Raw genomic sequence first — 20,322 nt, forward strand, 5'->3', positions numbered from 1 at the left:
GAGTTAAAATTGTAAGTGCAATTATATTTGGAGGCTGGGACGATTCAAAGGATGAATTAGAATTGACTAATTTTCCCTGGATACTTCATTTTTGATAGTCCAGATTTACGTTTACTCCACCTCTACCCACCCCTTCTCTGATTCCCTCCTAGGTGCTGATCTTAATGCCCTAGTTCCTCTTCCTCCAAGCAGACTAAGTAAGTGCTATTCCATCATACACTAACCTGCTGTTCCAGGCCTCCTTTAATTCAAAGGTTTCTTCTCTCCCTGTTGTTCCTTAATCGATACATTTCAGGATCTCCTAGGCTACTCCTCCCCATTGCTTGCTACTTCAAATTGCTCCATTTGATTGCTTCTGTGCTCACGTGCAGTCATTGGCCACAGAGAACTCACACAGAAAATGCACGAGCCCTGGATGAGGCAGCTTTAATTTTATTCAATAGAAATTGTTAAGTATAAAACATATGCACCTGATAAAACACTTATTTGTGATTCCTGTGTTACACCTGGATTTACTCTCTTCCTCTCTAATTACTCCAGGATTCCTGGAAGACTTAAATCACCTTTTATTCTCACCTTGCATATAATCTTTCAGAAAAATATAAAATGGTCCCCTACAGTCTCCTCCATTTCTCCAGACCTTACATGAAGATTACCTTTAACTAAGTGATTCCTTTGGAATTAGGATCCCAAAAGAATATTTTGAGGACAAAAGACCCCCTTTTCTAATCTATGAGACCTAAGAGCACCATGCAGAAGAGCAAGTAGAGAGTCGTTAAGTTTCTAAGAAAATAGAGTTGAAAAGAGGGAGAAGGGCTGGCAGAGAGCTGCTGAGAACAATAACCCTGAAAATATTCAAGCACACATCGCTTCCCAGGAAATGTAGGTGTAATGTGAAGTCACTCCAGGACCTGATGAGTCATGTTTTATAGGGGTTTACTTGACAGGAACAGCTTTCTGGAGACCCTTGCTTCATCATTACTGATCAAAATATGTGAGTGCCAAGGTAACACAACGACAAAATGGGGAAATTTTTTAGCCACAAATGTGGTGGCTATCTGTATATAATTTCCAATAATACAAAATTTAGTCTATCGGAATATACTTATTTTAAAATATGATAACTATAGCTATTTCTCTACTGATATGCAGTACTATTAAAACCCCTTTCCATGTTATAGTGAAATAATACTGTCATTACTGAAACATACAGAGGTAGGATACAATAGCCAGTCTTTTGCATATTGCCTTGTATATAGCAGCTACATGCCCTTTTATGCCTGGAGAGAAGAGGGTATTAGTATATAAATTGTTCCTTCTCATTTTAAATATTAATTTTGGAGGTTTTCTTTTCAACTATAGATTTCCTAAAACTTACTTTTCCCACCATTTTTAAAAACAAAAGAAAACAATTCATCTTTTCCTTAAGAGGAAACTAACACAGTCATCTCTTCTAATAGAAATCAATGAGGAAGAGTCATCTATCTGAAATAAGAGAGGGACTAAGGACAGAGCAAAACTTCCCCTCAAAACTAGAGGCATGGAACAAAGGCAAAAGAATACAAGTAAACTGTGGTCAAATATGAGAATGGAAAGCCATTTAAAAAAACTGTATATCATAATTCCAAAAATTATTTATAATAATACTATAGCTGAAAATACTAAAATTTATAAAGTACTTTCATATTATTTTCTCATTTTTTTCTCTCCTCATAAAACTCTAGGAACTAAGCTGGGCAGACACCACTAACATCTCTTCTTCCAATTGAACCTAAAAATATAAAGTCCAGAAGTTAAGTGGCTCATTCAAGGTCACATAGGTAGTATGAAGCAGAGTCAAGATTTGACTTCCAGTTTTCTGAGTCCAAATATGATGTGCCTTTCACAACAACATTATTAAATAAAACTTCTACTCAAATCCACCAAAGGTGTTCTAATAAAATTCTGCTCCATCTAACCATGCACTGCTTACTCTTCAGTCCTGCAGCCAATCTCAGAACCGTCAATACAGAACTGCTTTCACACTCTAGTAATTTCTAGAAAAACTTCAATAAAGGAAGGATTTCAGGACTGAATCCTTCTTATAAAATATAACTTATTCTAACCATTATGATTGTGCCTAATGAATTCAATTTTACCCTCTCAACATTGATGAGCCATTGCTGGTGTTTGTCAAAAATGATAACAAAATATAATGTCTGTTTCCCCAAGGCAAATCCCTGCTTGTTCCCTCACCTTCTTCCATAATGTATTGTCATTTATAACCTCTGACAGTTGTGCCACATTTTCTACACTAGTTAGAAACCAAGCAGAGTAATTTTAAAAGGTTTCGTACTAGAAATTCATTTCCTAAAGAAAAGATAACCCCTACTTTCTTAGTGCAGCTAACTCCTAAAAGATGACATAATTTCCATGTACTATTTTTTAGTATAAAAGAAACTTTTTTTTAATATTTGTGATTTTAAAAAATCCTGATCAGGCTTTTTATCATAATTCTTCCTTGATTCCATAATACTAGAACTTTACAGTTTTGACAAGATAGTACAATGTAGAATAAAGATTACTGGAGTATGAGCCTACTGAAGACTAACTATATGAACTTAGGTCAATTTACCTCTCTGGGTCTCAGTTTTGTCCTTTAAAAAAAAAAAAAAAGTGAGTTCATTAGCTTTCACATATTTTTTTTCCACAGAGGTATCTTTTTTTTCTAATCGCATGTCACATGAAAATTCAATATTAAAAAATGGTAAAAGTAGAGCCCTTCTGGGAAAGGAGTTCAGATCCCCACCAACTTAGAAAGCTCCTCAGTCTCCCAACTCCTCCAGCCTCAGACAACCCATGAAATATGTTTGAGGAACACAAAATATAAATCAGGAATAAATTCTTTCATGTCTATTCTAACTCCAAAAGTTCAAGATTTCATGAATTTTATGCCCCATGGCATATGTCATTAGAAAAATGCAAATTAAAATTTCAGTGAAATACCACTATATACCTATCAAAATAGTTTTTTAACAAAAGAACTAATAACACCAAGTGTTGATGAGGATGTGGAGCAACTGGAACTCCAATACATTGCCTGTGGGAATGCAAAATAGTACAGCCACTTTGGAAAACAGTTTGTTAGTTTCTTATAAAGGTAAACATACACTTATGTACAACCAGTAACTCCATTTCTAGATACCTACCCAATTGAAATGAAAACCTCTGTTTATATAAAAACCTGTATGCAAATATCTTTTGCAGCTTTATTCATAATTGTCAAAAAACAGAAATAGCTCAAATGTCTATCAACTGGTTAATGGATAAACAAACTGTGATATATCCATAAAATGGAATATTACCCAGCAATGAAAAGGAACAAACTATTGATATATGCACCAATATGAAGAAATCTCAAAAGCATTATGCTTACATTGAAAACCACAAAATATTATTTTAAAAAATGAAAGATCTAAGTAAATTGAAAACATCCCATGTCCATGTATCAGAAGACTTAATTTGGTTAAGGGGATGGCAACACTCCCCAAATTGATCTACAGATTCATTACAATTCCTATCAAAATTACACCTGGTTTTTTTGCATGAATTGACAAGCAAATCCTAAACTTCATATAGAAATGCAATAGACTAACAAAGCCAAAATGATCTTAAAAAGAACAAAGTTGTTGGATTCTTATTTCCTGATTTCAAACCTTACCACAAAGCTAAAGTAATCCAGACAGTGAGAATGTGGTACTGGCATAAGAATAGATCAATGGAATAGAATAGATAAATGGAATAGAATTAAGAGTCCAGAATAAACTCATACATCTATGGTCAACTGATCCTCAACCAAAGGGACCAAGACAATTTGAAGGCAAAAGAATAGTCTTTCTAATTGAAAGTGCTGGACAACTGGATGTCAACATGCAGAAGTAAAAATTTAGACACCTACCTTAGATCACACATAAAAATTAACTCAGAGTGGACCACAGACCCAAATGTAAGAGCTAACACTACACAAAAAAAAAAAAAAAAAAAAAAAAAAAACCTCTTAGAAGAAAATATAGGAGTAAATCTTTCTGACCTGGAGTTATGCAGTGATTTCTTATATATGACACCCAAAGCACAAACAATTAAAAAAGTTTGATAAGTTGGACTTCATCAAAATTAAAAACTTTTGTGCTTCAAAAGATGTCATCAAGAAAATGAAAAGACAACCTACAGAATAGGAGAAAATATCTGCAAATCATGTGTCTGATAAAGGAATTGTATTCAGAATATATAATGAACACTTATAACTCAATAACAATAACAAACTATTTTAAAAATGGGCAAAAGTTGTGAATAGACATTTCTCAAAAAAAGATATACAAATGGCTAATAAGCACATGAAAAGATATTCAGCATCTTTAGTCAACAGGGAAATGCAAATTAAAACCACAATGTGATTCTACTTTACACTCACAGAATGGCTATAATCAAAAACACAATAGTGAGGATTGGTGAGGATTTGGAGAAATTGGAGCCCTCATGCAATCACTTGAGAAAACTGGCGACTTACCAAAGGACCTAGCAATTCCACTCCTAGGTATATATCCAAGAGAAATAAAAGCATATTTCCACACAAGAACTTGCATACAAATGTTCACAGCATATCCAAGAGAAATAAAAACATACATCCACACAAAAACTTGTACACAAATAATCATAGCATTATTTATAACAGCCAAAAAATAGAACAATGCCGATTTCCTTCAACTGATGAATGGAAAAAACAAAATGTGGTATCTCTGTAGATGTAAAATTATTTGGCAATATAAAAGAAGTACTAATACAAGCTACTACTTGGATGAGCCTCAAAAACATTACGCCAAGTGAAAGATGTGTTACAAAAGACCATATATAGCATGATACCATTTATTTGAAATGTCCAGAAGAGGCAAATCTATAGACAGAAAATAAATTAGTGGTTTCCTAGGGCAGAGAGTTGGAGGGATGGAGATAGGAAATAGAAATGACTGCTAATGGGTACAAGGTTTCTTTCAGAAGTGATATACATGTTCTAAAATTAGTTTATGCTGATGATTGCAGAACTCTGTAAATGTACGAAAAACTGTTGAACAGTATACCTTAAACAGGTTAACTTTATGATATATAATTAGTATCTCAAAAAAGCATTATGTTAAGTGAAAGAAGCCAGATTCAAAAGATTCCATATTCTATGATTCTATTTATATGACATTGTAGAAGAGGCAAAAAAAAAAAAAAAAGTATAAGGACACAAATCAGATTAATGGCTGCCAGAGATCCAGAGAAGTGGGAGGGGACTGACCATAAAAGGGCACAAGAGAATTTTATGGGGTGGTGGAAATATTCTACATATGCTAGTTATACAACTTGTCAAAATTCAAAGAACTGTACATCTATAAAAGAGTGAATTTTTACTCTATGCAAATTGTACTCCAATAAATAAAACTTTTTAAAAAGGCAAGTTTACATTGTAGGAGACACAGAAAATAGTTTTTGGAAACTTGACAGCAAAAAAACAATGGAAACCTTTAAAATACATCAAAATGCACTCTTACCTTCCATAACATACGGAGTTTGCCTTCTATGGATGTCATCAAGATTACATAATGCTGCCTATGATAGAGTGATGTATGAGGACCATGACACAACGCCCCTTAAAATTTGAGATCAAAGTTAAAATGCCTCACTCTGAAAGACGAACATAAAATTAAACAAAGTTCTCTGGCCAAGCTACTAACTTAGGGGGAGAAATGGCATTTAAAGTAGAGTCTTGAGAAACACAAGTCTAATTAAGGTTAAACAGAGCATCCTCTACAGTGGATATACCTTTAAAAGAATGAAAAACTAAAGTTGTATTATTAGCATATGGGCAATAATCTGCATGAAGTGGGGGAAGAGCTAAAGAGAAGACTTAGTAAGTACTACTCAAGGGAGACAGAAAAACTGATTCTGGTAAACACATAATTACTAGAATACTACTATGGAGCAGAGATAGTTTATAAGACTTCTACACAACCTAGATCAATATCCCTCAAAACCATTTGATTTTATTTGCCTTCCAAAACAACTTTCTAATTAGAGGGGGAAATTTTTTTCTAATTTGGTTTTCCAAAGTCTCTGATTCTAAAACCAGTGCCTACAATGGGAGAAACTAGTATTCAGTACCCTACTGTATAATTAACAGATTCTGGATTACAAAAAAAAAAAGCTCTTATGACTTTGATTAGCATGACTCAATCCCCCAGAATCTAACCTGTGTTGAACAGGTAGATAAAACCCTATTTTGTATTCTGCAAAACAAAGGGCCAGATCACAGACTGAAGCAGTCACCAAGCTCTTTTTTGACATCTCTTTCTTTAAAAGGAATATTTGCATTTACAAAGAATATCCTTCACAGAGGGAATACAAAGAAAAACACTGCTGAGCTATGGACAAATTTCTTGTTAACTGCAGAATGTTTGTGCTAAAAGAGACTTGAAGGTTCTTCTATCTGAACCTCCTTATTTTGCAGATAACAGTCTAAGTTGCATCTTAAGGCTTAAGTTACCTGCTCAAGGCCTCAGCCAGAGCCAGGCATTTAACACAGGTCTCCTGACTCCCCAACATCAGTGTTTTTCCCATCGGTCTACACTGCCTGCTTCATCACAGAGCAGTGAGTAAGGACAGCTGAGATCACAAGAGATGCATGTTCAAATCCCAGCTCCTGAACTGATTAGCTGTATGACATTAGGGGAGTTATTTAACATTTCTAAGCCTTACTATACTCATCTGTAACAAGGGGCAGTAGTATTCTCTATTAATATAGGTAGGATTAAATGAAAAGAATGCACATAAAGTCTTATCACAGAGCCCGGAACACAGTAAGTACTCAATAAATTTTTAAATGGATCAATTAACACTTATTACAATTAAGATACATAATATGGATATTACATCAACTAACTCTCTAGAACACAATAATGGCACCATGTTATGTGTGCATAATTTGTAAGTACATTCATTTTAATTGTAATTAATTGTGTCAGAGAAACATTATAAGGAGAGGAACAGAGAAACAGAAAAAAATAAGTTTAAAAAAGACTACCAAGATATCATTTGTAACCTTTACCTTTTTATCAGAATATAACTGAATCTATTTTATTTTCAAGTGTCATATGTCAAAATTTTTCAACTTATAAAGAAATCCTACATAATTTTAAAAGGTAACTGGATCCTAATCAAGTAAGAAAACCTTCTATAGTCAGTCTGAACCAAAGATTCTAATTAAATAATAATAATTTGCTCAGGAAAACCAACTCAGTCACTCTTTAAAAACTTTTTATTATATTATAACAATAGATTCACAAGAAATTGTAAAAATAGTATAAAGATGTTCCATGTGTCCTTCACCCAGCTCCCTCCAATGGCAACATCTTATGACAACTATAACCCGTTGTCAAAACCAAGAAGTTGACATGTGAATTGAGATGAAACTCACATTATAAGGTTACCATTTTAAAGTGTACAATTCAATGGTTTCTACTATATTGCTGGAGTTGTACAACCGTCACCACTAACCACCTTTTAAAGTCACCATAACTCTAAAGACCAGAAAATTTGATGTGTTCATTTTTAGAAATCTATTTAGTTCAAGTCAGAGGTAACCTTACATTTGCATTATTAATACTCCTCTATCAGCATTCACATTTTCAATGTATATCTACAATCAACATTTATTGTCCAAAAAAAAAACATTTATTGAGCCCCGAGGTGAGAACTTAGATACTAACTATAGAAAGATATAATCTCTGCCCTTCAAACAGTTCACAGTCTAGTGAGAGAGACATGTGAGTGAATATTTACATTTCAGTACAGTAAGTGCTACAATAATGTCCCCCAAAGATACTGCCCATCAACACTGGGGAGTGAGTCTACCCTGGAATAAGGAGGCAATAAGAGGCTGATGATTCACACAGCAGGAGAAAATGCATATGGAGGATGATAGGACACAAGGCTGGAAGGGAGGCAGCAGAGACCATGGGAGGCCTTCCATGCCATTCTATAAGGCTGTTATCCAGGAGGCAATGGGAAAAGCTTGAAGGATTTTAAAAAGAAAATGATCAGAGTTGCATTTTGGAAGCATGTGAAAGGTAGGAAAGGGTCCAACACATCACAGGAGGGTAAAACCTTGACTATTAGACCCCATATGTGCCAAGCACAAATGGAGAGCCAAGGAAGGCAATGTAGGAGCTCTGATGCCTGCCATCACTGAGGCTACAGTCAAAAAAGAAGACTGAATTCATCCTGACCCCTATGATACCTCAAAAACACCTGAGCTCTTGTGGCTTATTAGAAGTTCCCCTCTCATCTAACAGAAGCAGCATGACAGAGTGAGGAGTGAATTCAGCATGGCATGCTCCAATAGGACTGTGCTGGTCATTAAAATATTAAAGTCTCTCTCTACCAGTCAACAAATAGCCGCTGCCCTGAGAGGCTCAACCCCAACCTCAACCCCACCTCCCATGATTGAGCACTAAATATTTAGTTTCTGGCCCAGCAGAGAGCTCTAGAAACAACTTTGAGAGCTCTCTGTCAGTATCTTGGTTAGCGAAGTAGGTATTCACCATGACTCACTGATTGTTGAATATTTTAAATATCACCCCCACATTGGGGCCAAGCCCAGTGATCTCCTTTAAAGATTTAAACCATTAACACTTCTATCACACAACCTGCAACAACAAAAGTTAATCACCAGTTTTCTTTCATTATCTCCAATCTGCTTCAGATTCTCACTCCAAGTTCTGACCAGGTATTTCTACTTAAGGTTTATTTTGCTCCACCCAGACTGTTCCTCCAGTTTTTATCTTTTTGTTTCTCCCTTTAGTCAATGATTTTAACTCTCCCTCCAGTTTTACTGACTTTAGCTGTCCAAAGTAAAGACTTTCCTGGCCACAGACAGTGCCCCCTGCCATGTCCATCCAGTCCCTAAGACCAGACCTGAAGTCACAGTAGACATAGAGTCTCATTGGGTCTATTAATCCATTAAGTATAAATAAACACAAAAAAGTTAATTAAAAACTCTAAACATAAAATATTCAATCCAGCCTCAAGATGTCACTTTATACAATACAGATTTTCATTTGTTTATATTTTCTCAAATTCCAATTAACTAAAATATAGAACACTTAAGTGTTAAATAATTAAATTAAAGGATATGGGTCACATTATGCTTCAGGTTATATTTATATTATATTAAAATCACTTTTTTTTAATACCTCCCACCACCAACAGAAGGTGTGGCCACCACACAAAGAATTTGACCATAAGCAAAGGTATAACTTGAAAATCATGGCATTTAGAAGTAATGATAAGAGACTGGACTAAATGAGTGGCCCAAAGTATAAATCAGCATAAAACAAAGGGCATAATAAGAGATGGACAGAAGACATACCACGCCATTAAAACGGTAGGAAATAAAATTGTGGAAATCAAGAAGTGAAGCAAAAGTAAAGTTCTTCTACTGCTTCTGTCATTTTCTTCCAACAAAAAGCTAAAAGTACCTTATGTGAGATACATTATTAATAGGAATAGTCCATAATATTTTATAATGGCACACCAAAAGAATTTGCAGCAAGACATATTTCTCTTTAAAATAATCACTGTCTTATGTACCCAATATTAAAAACTGGAATACAGGTAATATGTGTTCTCCTTTACCATAAAAATTATTAGAAAACAATTCTTAGATGTGCTTTCTGTACTGTGGCTATTCATTTAAACAAGTTTATCTAAATTATCCAAGCAGTATGTTACAATAAGCAAAGAAAATGTTACTCAGCTATGTTGCTTATAAAACCTGACACTCCAACAAACAGCTCAGTAATATATCCTGCAGCTACACCAAGCAAACTCCCATTCACTTTTTTCTTTTTAACCTACTTCACACGTACTAGAATCTGAAAGTGGGCATAGACTGAAGAAGCTGCATTGTAGTAATGGAACTACTGTATATTTCGATCAGATTTTTCTCTCTCAACAGCCAAATTTCTTTCAAGTGGCCTCCCAAAGAGCTGATGGGATATCCTGTCTTACAGATGAGTGTGTACTATGAAATTGCAGGTTCAATATGCCTTATAACACCCCAGGCATCACTGCCAGTCCATGGGTCCTCCTGACTTAACAAACCTTCAATTCCATAATAATTTGGGGAGCTTTTGGATTCTTCTCGAAGCAAAAATCAGAAAGAAGGCAGGCTGGATGCCTTCTCAAGCCTCAATTATCCCCTAGAAGTACTTGAGATCCTCAGGTGAATTGATTAATTCTGCTTCCTTGGGTTGTGATCAATGTTCTTATCTGCTTCGCTCGTGTTTGACAAAACAAGAATTTTAGTAGTACCTCCTGCCTCGAGTTATCTGGAATCCTCTGGGACTCCTAGGGCCAACTCTTCCACTTAGGTGTTCTCAAAATTAGGCTAGGGCCCAGACTAGAGGCCCTTGAGTTAAATCAGGCTATAGAGAAATAAGGCTCTGCACCTGCGTCGAGGCGAAAGCTGATCTGCCTGACTATGGAGTGCCTGGATGGAGTACCAGACTAGGAGAGTTCCTAATGATGTGGCTTTTTCCTACCGTGAATTCAACGAAAGTGGCCAGACGTTTGAGTGTGCCCTGGGGCATGCTGTTTTGATGTACCACTATTTCTTTCAGGTCTTGGGCCTGTGGGCCTTTGCTAATTTATCTGGCTCCCATAATACCACTTCACAGCAAGCCTTCTTAATCTCTCCAACAAAATGCAGTGCCCATATTGTCAGTCATTCCCCTATTCATCAGTCCTTAGACTATCCCTTCTTTTTTCTTCTTTTCCAGAGCAAAATAACCTATTAGCATTGGCATTTGGCCGAACATTGATTGCCCAAATGCCAAACAGTGCTTTCTTGGAGGTTCCCATCCCCAAAGCTCTAGCCTGGCATTGTGTTGAATGCTAAACGTGCACCCTGTGTAGGGCTGGGAACTTCGGAGCTGGCAGACAGGGGTTCACTGGGGAATCCAGGGATGCACTCCTCCATCCTCTAGAAAAGCTATTTTTGGTGGCCACTTAGATTTGGGAATAGAGATGCTGAAACGTGCCTTTTAGGTTTCCAGGGGTCATACTTCCTAGCTGTATACGCAGTTTAGGCTGCACTGTATCATTCAAAGGATTTTTCAAACGTCGGCTGAATGTTGGAATTTGATACCCTCTTTTTTGTCAGATAACTAAACTGAGGCCAGAAATGACCACTCTTGAAAATAAAATTCATATGCAGTTGCTACAGCCACAGAATTAAGACTGATGTCCAAATCCACCTTTTCTTTATACAATGCCATTGCTTTGTGCAGAATCTTAATTTGTGTTACACAGTTTTGGAAATAGATTTAATTCAATGCCAGCTTTACGCATTTACTTTTAGTTTAGACTGACTCCTCTGAGCACATCAAGAATGACTGAAATTTGCTGACAGTTATTTTTCCTGGGCAAGTAGATTCTGTTGTTTGACTCAACTGTACCAGAGTAAGTCAGATCAACACAGTAGAGGAAAGGCTAAGTATATTTGGCTTTTCATTTTTAGCTTTTCTACCTAGAAGTAGCCTGCTGTTACCTCAGCCTGGAATGCCCTTTACCCATCCCCACAGCCCATTTTCTGCTTTTGGCAATCTTTCATGACCTAGTTCAAATCTCACCTCCTTTGAGAAATGTTTATTAATTTCAGAGTCCCCCGCATTTGCACTGCCAAAGCATATCATCTTGTCTTAGCCCTGAATTCTCTGATTTTTACAGTCTGCTACTGACATGTCTGCAGTCCCACTCTAGACTGTAACCCCTTGTACGAAAGGGACATTTATTCTTCTGATTCCCTCAGTGCTTTAAATTGTGAAGATTTCTTTGAAAAACAGTATACAAATATGAAATAATCATATTGTTTTTAGGTTAGAGAAGACAAAAATTAAGCTAACCAATAAATATAAAAGCATCAAATGGGAATTATGACCCATCTTTAGAATCCTGCCCACTTGGAGACAGGTGTGCATACCTGCAAATAACATAACTTTTACCTCATAAGGGTAGACAATCAGTTAAGGTCATTCACAAATAAATCAAAAGTCAGAAATATGAGATTCACTCTTGGCTTCTTCTCCCTCACTTTTTATAACCAGTCAATCAAGCATACTCATCAATGTTACCTACTAAATATCAGTGTAACCCAGTAGTAGCGATTCACGCATGAGACTCAGCTGGAAGACCTGTTAAAACAAACTGCTGAATTCCATATCCCTACTTTTGCTCTGTCTGCAGTAGGGCCAAAGATTTGCATTTCTAACAAGTACCCAGGTGCTGCTCATCCAGGAACACACTGAGAACCACTGCTTTAACCCACCCTCTACTCTGTCCTCCTTGATTTTAACAAGGTTCACAATTTCTACAAAAAGTCCCTGAACTGTGACACACTAAGATGGCTCGAATAATGCATAAGAATAGCTAGGTTTGGTCCTGATCTTGAATGGCTTCCCTTGGTGGGCAGTGGTTGTCTAACCTGCAATGATCTTTATCACGTAGCAACAAGTCCTAAAGCATTTCTGGAGTGGTCCAGAGTATCTCTAAATATGAATCAACAGATGAGGTCATGGTAATGCAGAGAGTCAGAAGGAGAGGAGGGGGAATGAAAGCTATAATCACTGTCAAAGGGCTGTTTTCTGTAGACAAGTGAATGGAGCTATTGTACACAAACTCAGTGGTTGCCAAGCATGTGGCCCCATTATTTTGCCTGTATGAGCATGGCACGGAAGGATCTCCTTAGAGAACTCGATTCACAGAAGTTGGTGTTTAGTCTGACAGTAGTAAGCAAGAGGCTGAAGAATTTGAACCTAAGAAGCTTCACAAGTTCCTGCCTTCCAAATCTAGGATATGATACAATTAAGCTGGAAAGTCCACAAAAGTAAAATACTATCCTCAGAAGCAGTACAGCAATTACAACTGGTGAAAGACAAATGCAGGGGCCTATCTTGGTCAAGATACTGACAACAATAATGAGGATCACATGGCCTTGGGAGGCAAGAGGTCCATAACCTAAACCCAGGGATTATTCTCCCAGAGAAACTGCTCTCCCCAGTCAATCTTTGGCTCTACCTATATGTTAAATGTTTGTAAAAGTGAAAAAAGCTGAATTGGCCACCAGGGCCTAAGGTCTTTAAGAAATGGAAGGCGGGCTTCAATGGCTAGGATAGACAAAGGACAAGGTGTTTTGCTTTTGGAGGGGAAATACCATTCACTCTATAACATAGGATAGAGATCAAATTTCTCACCTGCATGAGAAAACCATTCAGGTGGTTGACCTGAGTCCCAAGGATCAAGGCCATAAAACAGCAGGGCAACAACTGCCACCTGGCCTCCATGGGAGCCGCACCGTCCTCCCTGAGCATCAAGTAAGTGAGATACAGAAGTTAACAATCCTCCGTGATACTCACATCTCTTGGACAAGCTCTGGCTAGGCACAGCTGACGAAGAGTGACCCACAGGAGGCTGCTCCATGAAACAGGGTCTGCAGAGTCAGACAGACTGTTACAGGCAAAACTATCAGAGAAATGAATTCAACTTAAAATAGACATAATTAGAAACAGAGTGGGAAGCATGGTTCACTTCCTGTCAGGGCAAAAGGTTAGAAAATAAGGATATGAAGAGGTTGTTTTATGTGGTCCTCACTTAGGGGAAAGGAGTAAAGGAGGTTTCTGCGGCTGTTGTGATCCCTATGCTCAATATCCTAATTCTGCCAGACTTCTAATGCTCCTTGAAGCACTGTACTACACAGTATTCATTTGATCTAAGCCTTCTAAACCTGCAGAGAAGGGGGAAGTGAGGGCACCTGAAAGGCTTGAAATTCTAAGAGACAAACGAAAAAAATCACAGGAGCTATTATGGACTGGAGCTCCACTAATTCAACAAAGGATAATCGCAGAAAGTTATCAGAGATCTCAAAGACTCCATAAAATACAACATGTACATACTGTCCTCAACATACAGAGAGGATGCAGAGCAACATGGTTTGAAATGGGATGAGTTGAAACTATAAAAAGGGTTATACAATTGTTAGAAAATGTTTATTGTTTTCAAGCATAAGAAATTTTAAAGTGTGGTAGTTAACAGAGCAATCATGTGACACAAATCAGAAGAAATATTTATTGAGCTATAACTATGTAAGGCACTGAACAGGTTCTGTAATTCTTAGGGTTTAAGATTTATAGCTTCCTCTTATCCTCTCCTTTATAAATTCTAATGTATAATCTATCAGAAAATAAAGTTCTGAAAATAAGCCAAAAATATTTAATGTAGTAATAATTATGTAATTGGTAAGTCGCCTCTAAAACTAATGCCCTGTTTCTTATTTGGGGTTGCACATTTTAAGACCTATACATAAACCACCACAAACATATCTTAAAATGACTTGTTTTTTGCTTCAGGTTGTCTGATTTTATTTTGGCAAACATTTCCTTTGTTTAAAGTACTGTATTAATGCTAGCACGGATATCATAAATGAGTCTGTGGACAATGTAAAAAACAGAGGACTCCAAAACCAAATGCTCTTTAATTATACACTACGTTGAACTGCCTCATCTAGCATATTCATTCCAAGCAATTAATAGAATGCAAATTCATACAAATACCCTTGAGTAAAATCTGCTGTAGTGATTGCTTCTAGATTTCTCTTGGATGACACTGCCACTTCCTTAAACAGGAGTTCTTCAAAAGGAAAATCAAAGCACAAATACATACCTAGAATTACCTTCTGTACTAAAAAGATTGGTTTGCATTAGTTTCATACAATAAATGTTTTAATACAGAAATTAAGAAACAGAATACAAATGCTTTTAGGATCCTAGAAGGCTAATTTTGGAACTTAGTTTCAAAAATTAGAGTTTGACTTGCTATTGTAACAGAGATCCTGAGACAGCATAATTACTTTTTAAAATAAAGTTTAAAAAGACAATATTCATGAAAATACAACAGCTTTTGTGTTTTTCTGTGTGAATAAAATTATCCTAATTCTCTAAGAACATATCGTTTGCATTAATGCAACCAGGGATTCCACTTACCAAGAAGCAGAAGTTCATAGAAAAGACAAATCATGTTCCAAGCAATAATGCCCTCTAAAGCCAAAGACTTGGTAGCAAAGAAGGAAAGCAAACCTGAACTCCTGATTTTAAAAAAGAATTCTAATAAAGATGTCAGTTATGCTGGCCTTGGATTTTACAATTTTATTGAGATAAACCAGAAATCATTTTAAGGGGACTTACAACTTAAATTCATTTATTTTCCTAAAAAAGTAAAACATTTCACAATTCTATTTCTGAATTGAATACAATAAGGCACAATGTAAGTACAGTATATTAGTCTGTTTAAATGTTACTTATTATTTGTAGTGATACTTCCAAATAACTCTTTCCGGCAAAACAAGTATTAAATTCCCATTTTATAATGAGGAACTATGAACTAGAGCTCCACTAATTCAACAAAAGATAACTGCAGAAAGTTATCAGAGAACTCAAAGGCTCCATAAAATACTGCACACAGTTTACATACTGTACTTCTCACCAGAAAGGGGGGCTGCAGAGCAAAATGGTACAGACAGGCGAAGTGACTTAGGGAGTCAGAATGGCGAGAAGGAACAAAGATGAGATTTAGAGACAAAAGGACTGGGTTTTAAATACAGTACAGCCACCTACTAGCTTTGAGCAAGTTCCTTCATCTGGGTCTGTCTTTCAATTGTGAAATGAGGATAATACCACATACCTCTCAATGGTTGATGTAAGGTATAAGTAAAGGACCTAGCAGAAAGCCTAGCACACAGTTAGCCATTCAACAAACATAGGCTTTCCCACAAATCCGCAATCCCATTTCTTCAGCTAGTACAATGGCTATAGAATCAATTCATAATGCTGATGTGAGGTAAATCAGGTAATAATACAGGTAGAGGGCCTGCAGGTGCAGAGATCAATACATTTGTTCTCTCCCTCAACATTCCCTCCCTTACCCCAGGCCCCACAGTTACCAACTAGCTGAGCCACAATCAAACCCATATTTTGGTTCCACTGTAGAACTGTCTCTGCACACACATTTCATTTATGGTCGTACCTTATTTAACTGCAAAAACTAATTTAACCTAGCTGCTTAATCAGTTGTAATTTTAATGTGTTCCCAGTAAAATCATTCATTTTAAAATTCATTAAACATTATTTTCTAGGGTAGCTTTACTTTTCAGCAGTAACAAAAAAATGATTAATATTTCTGAGTTGACAATATATATTTTTCAATACATATTTCTATTGGAATTTCTGCAATATATATTCTTAATATTTTATAAACTGTTATAACCTGATAGTTAAAAATCTATTCCTTAGGATATTACATGCCTAAGCACCTAAATGACTCCATTTGGTATACTGAGCTCAAAGATACTAGGTAGCCTTTTTATTTTTCCTATTTTCTCCCAAATAAAATAACAAAGTAAGGTAGTAAATGTAGTAAGTAAATATAGATGTGCATAAATGAAACAGATGTGTGAAAAATATGGGCCAGATCTACCTTTATGAGGCAATGACCTTCAAAACTGTCAGGGAGCTGTTAACAGTGTTCTTCACAGGGAAGCAATTATACTACAGCCCTCCTATGTATGCTTTTATTTCTCATGGTCTACAAATATATTTGCATATCAGAAAGAATAAAAGAATAGTCTGATAACTGTGCAACCTTCACTGAGAAGAAATAAGTCATTTTCATTACCTTAATAATCACATCCTAAAGGCCAGATCAGTATAACTGCTGCAATATGAAAGCTGGACCAACATTGACAGAATTTCCTACAACTGAAATTTACCAAATGTGGCAATTATGACTCTAACTCAATGACAGATACATTTCTGATCCTCTAATACCCTAAGTGGTCTCTGATGATCTCAAGAATCATTGAAATCTTTCTAAAATAGATACCTTATTTAAAGAAAGACACAGCATACAATACTTTTAGGAAAAGGAGCTCAAATTATTACCAAAAAACATTTTTAAATACACAGTACTGCAATTCCTAAAATGCTGGAAGTATTGCTTTAACCTAATAAGTAGTTCACAGCTCCTTTTCATACTGATTCATACTGTGCCTAGTGTCTGAAAAGTAAGCACGTGTGTGCACACATACACACACACAATAGAAATGTACAAGGGGGAAAAGTTGCTAAGAAAAGCTCAATCTCTAAATACTCAAAAGAGGTATATGCACAAAATATTGATTTCACATTAAGATATTGTCTTTTTTTACATTTCCTGATAAGGGTCAAAATAAAAGCAATCCACAATAGTAGTGCCAGATAATGACAATATTACATATACTCTGGGATTCCTGTTCTTTTTTAATTTCATGCAAGAATCACAATGCACAATCATTAACATATCTAGATAGTGGACACTTACTACAGATGGTCATGTTACACCAAGCTTAATTTTTTAAAGTGATCTAAAATTTTTTAACATATTAAATTGTCATAATGTAAACTAATAACAGCAGGAAAATAAACACAACCATAATAGCATATAGCAAGCATAAATCCAATAAGTCCTGCTCAATTTAAAAATAATATTTTTCTCAACAGTAATAAAAACTATCCACAACCATATTGACCATCAACCAACTGGCTTTTCAACTAGGAAAGATAACTAGTTGCCTTACTGTAATACTTTAAAACCCCAAGGTTATCACTAGTGGAGAAGTGACATGAATTGTGTTTCATTTGTACTCTATATTTTGGCAAGTGAATGACCTGCCTCAGAAATTTTGTTTCACCATATACCCCAAAAGTATTTTTGGGATTCATGTAGTCTAAATTTCACACTGCCCTTGATATGCTACCATGTAAATGCTTTAAATTTTAAAACAAAAGGATTTAAAAGCTCTACACAATGTATTGAAATGGTCAAGATGTCCACTCAATGAATGTTTTCTCGAGCCTCCCAACAAACAAACAAACAAAAAAACTGTACATGACACATAAAGATTCAATAGAAACAAAAAGTAGCATGTCTCTCATTCAGCAAGGAAATAATACACAACATCTCTCTATCATATCCAACTACAAAAATCCTTTCACTGGATGGCTAGCATCTTTATGACTGCTTAATCTGTATCTAAGTGGCCTGAAAAAGAGATTTTGTTCTCTCTCTCTACCCTCATGTATCTTTGGCAGAAGTCAGCACTTATGCTTAGAGCTGGTTTTGGGGGGTGGGAGAAAAAGCAAAGTGGAGGGGAGGCTGAACTGAGCACGGAGTCAGCAGAGAGCAGCTGCTCTCATATAGTAGCCAAGGTCTTTCTCACACACCGCTATTTTCCGCTATTGAGCATTGTCAGCAAAAAAAATTAATGGGGGGGGGAGGGAGACAAAGAGGGTAGGACCCGGGCCGACAGTTCTGTCTGCCACATCTGAGGCGAGAAGCCCTCTGGGGTTTCTCGCTGCTAACGTAAGGGATCAGGTGAGACCCCTCCGGGTCCACCTCAATTTGCTTCTCCAAAAAGAGCAGTTTCCGGCAGTGAGCGCAGGATCCTCCTGGCTGCTGAACTAACACCGAAGCATTGTCAATGTGTTCTCTCTCTGACTTTATAAAGGAGGAGAGAGGGCTGTGACTGCATTCCTGGGGAAGACTACTACTCCTGACGTGTCACACGGCAGTAGTGAAAGAACATAAGCAAGAGGTTGTGAAAAAAAGAAAAAAGAAAAATCCCTTGAAAAATACCAGGTTCTGAAGAAATGCTGTGCAGCATTAACGAATTGTTGGCGTTTTTTTGTAAGTCACCGATTCTTCCTCGCCAATGCCAAACGTCAAACAGCTAGGACTTGTTGCTAAATCTTTACCTCACGCCCCCAGAAATACCAATTGAATAAGGTTTGAGGAGCGAAATGCCGGAGGGGGCCCTAAATCTTTAAAGCCCAGAGGGTTGGGCTCCCTTCAATAGGCCACTCTGCATGGGCTGCGCGTTCAGTTCTACCTTCTGAGAGCTCTGACTCACAAATGCTGAGGAGGAAATTATGACATACACCATTATCCTTCCAACCAAAGAGAGATAAGAAAAGCAGCCAGCCGTCCTTGCCGGGCCGGAGAGCCAAAGCCTGAGCCCCCCGACGGGGCGGCCGGGGAAAGAGCCTCCCGCCCTGAACGCCTCCCTCCAGACGCCCGCAGAAGGTGCTCCACACACTGGCGGGTTCGAGGAGCCAGGATGGAGCGCCCTCAGCCCCGAAGAGGGCAGGGACGAGTTGGGGGTCCAGGACGCGCGGACTCGCCCCGAAGAGGCGCCGAGTGCCGTGTGCCCAGCCCCAGAATGGGGCTCAGGCGGAGGCGCTCTGCACCTGGGCCGTCCGCCGCAGCCAGGAACGGACAAAGCGCTGGGGTCTGGGGCGACCCCCGGTTGGCGGCTGCGGGCCAAGTTGGCCAGACTCGGGGGACGAAGGGGTCCCGTGGGCGGGGCGGGGCGGCGAGGCACTGACCTGGATGGTGCAGGTGTACTCGCTATCGTCCAGCAGCCGCACGGTGCAGCTGTACTCGCGCTCCAGGCTCCTGCTGCTGCCGCTCATCAACCTGCTCAGCATCTTCCCGCCCGCCCGCCCGCCGCCGGGAGAGACGCGGCGGCGCTGCGGACCCCGGACAAGGCGCCCCTCAACCGGGCAGCTCCGCGCCGACCCCAAGCACCTGCACCATCACCCCAGCGCAGTCGCTGCCGCTGCCTCCTGCTGGCGCCGCTCCTCCTCCTTCTCCTTCTCCTCCTGCTTCTCCACCACCGCCTCCCCCCAGTCAAGAGCGAGCGCCAGGCTCTCTCTCCTCGGCGCCCCACAGCCCGAGCCCAGCTAGTAGGGAGGGGCCTCGGCCGGAGGGGGCCAATAGGGGTCAGCGCGGCGGAACCGAGTGGCAGACGGTAGAACCAATAGAAATAGGGAACTGGGATGATGGACGAGCTGGGGAAGCAATCATGAGAAAGCAGTACGACCGAGCCAAGCCGGACCAGCCCTCTGGCTTCCCAAACGAGGGGTTTCTTTTCTCCCTGCAGTTCCTATAGATGCTGTTTACCCTCACCCGGGCCAGGTATGGGCACCCGTCTGGATCGATGTCTAGTGCTTGGTCTATGTCTGGACTCTGTTTCAGGAGCCAAGTCCCACACACTGCAACGCCGCTGTTCCCGCCCTCTCGGGAGCCGGAGCCCTTGCGAGCTCAAATCATTGCACCTGCAGAATGCAGGCACCTTCGACTCTGGACCAGGCGGCTGCC

The 20,322-nt window shown here is 38.4% G+C and overlaps 1 protein-coding gene across 3 annotated transcripts in view; it reads right to left on the bottom strand.

Annotated features, from left to right (window-relative positions):
- Positions 1 to 19,850, bottom strand: part of FRMD5 (FERM domain containing 5) — a 275,887-nt gene extending 256,037 nt beyond the window's left edge. For all 3 annotated transcript variants that reach the window (XM_074366027.1, XM_074366028.1, XM_074366026.1), the window contains exon 1: positions 19,548 to 19,850. In XM_074366027.1, the coding sequence (XP_074222128.1) occupies positions 19,548 to 19,649 (102 nt within the window). In that variant the 5' untranslated portion in view covers positions 19,650 to 19,850. The remainder of the gene's footprint in view (positions 1 to 19,547) is intronic.
- Between the last annotated feature and the right edge of the window lie 472 nt (positions 19,851 to 20,322).

The sequence above is a fragment of the Camelus bactrianus genome, chromosome 6, assembly GCF_048773025.1.
Source record: "Camelus bactrianus isolate YW-2024 breed Bactrian camel chromosome 6, ASM4877302v1, whole genome shotgun sequence".
NCBI lineage: Eukaryota > Metazoa > Chordata > Mammalia > Artiodactyla > Camelidae > Camelus > Camelus bactrianus.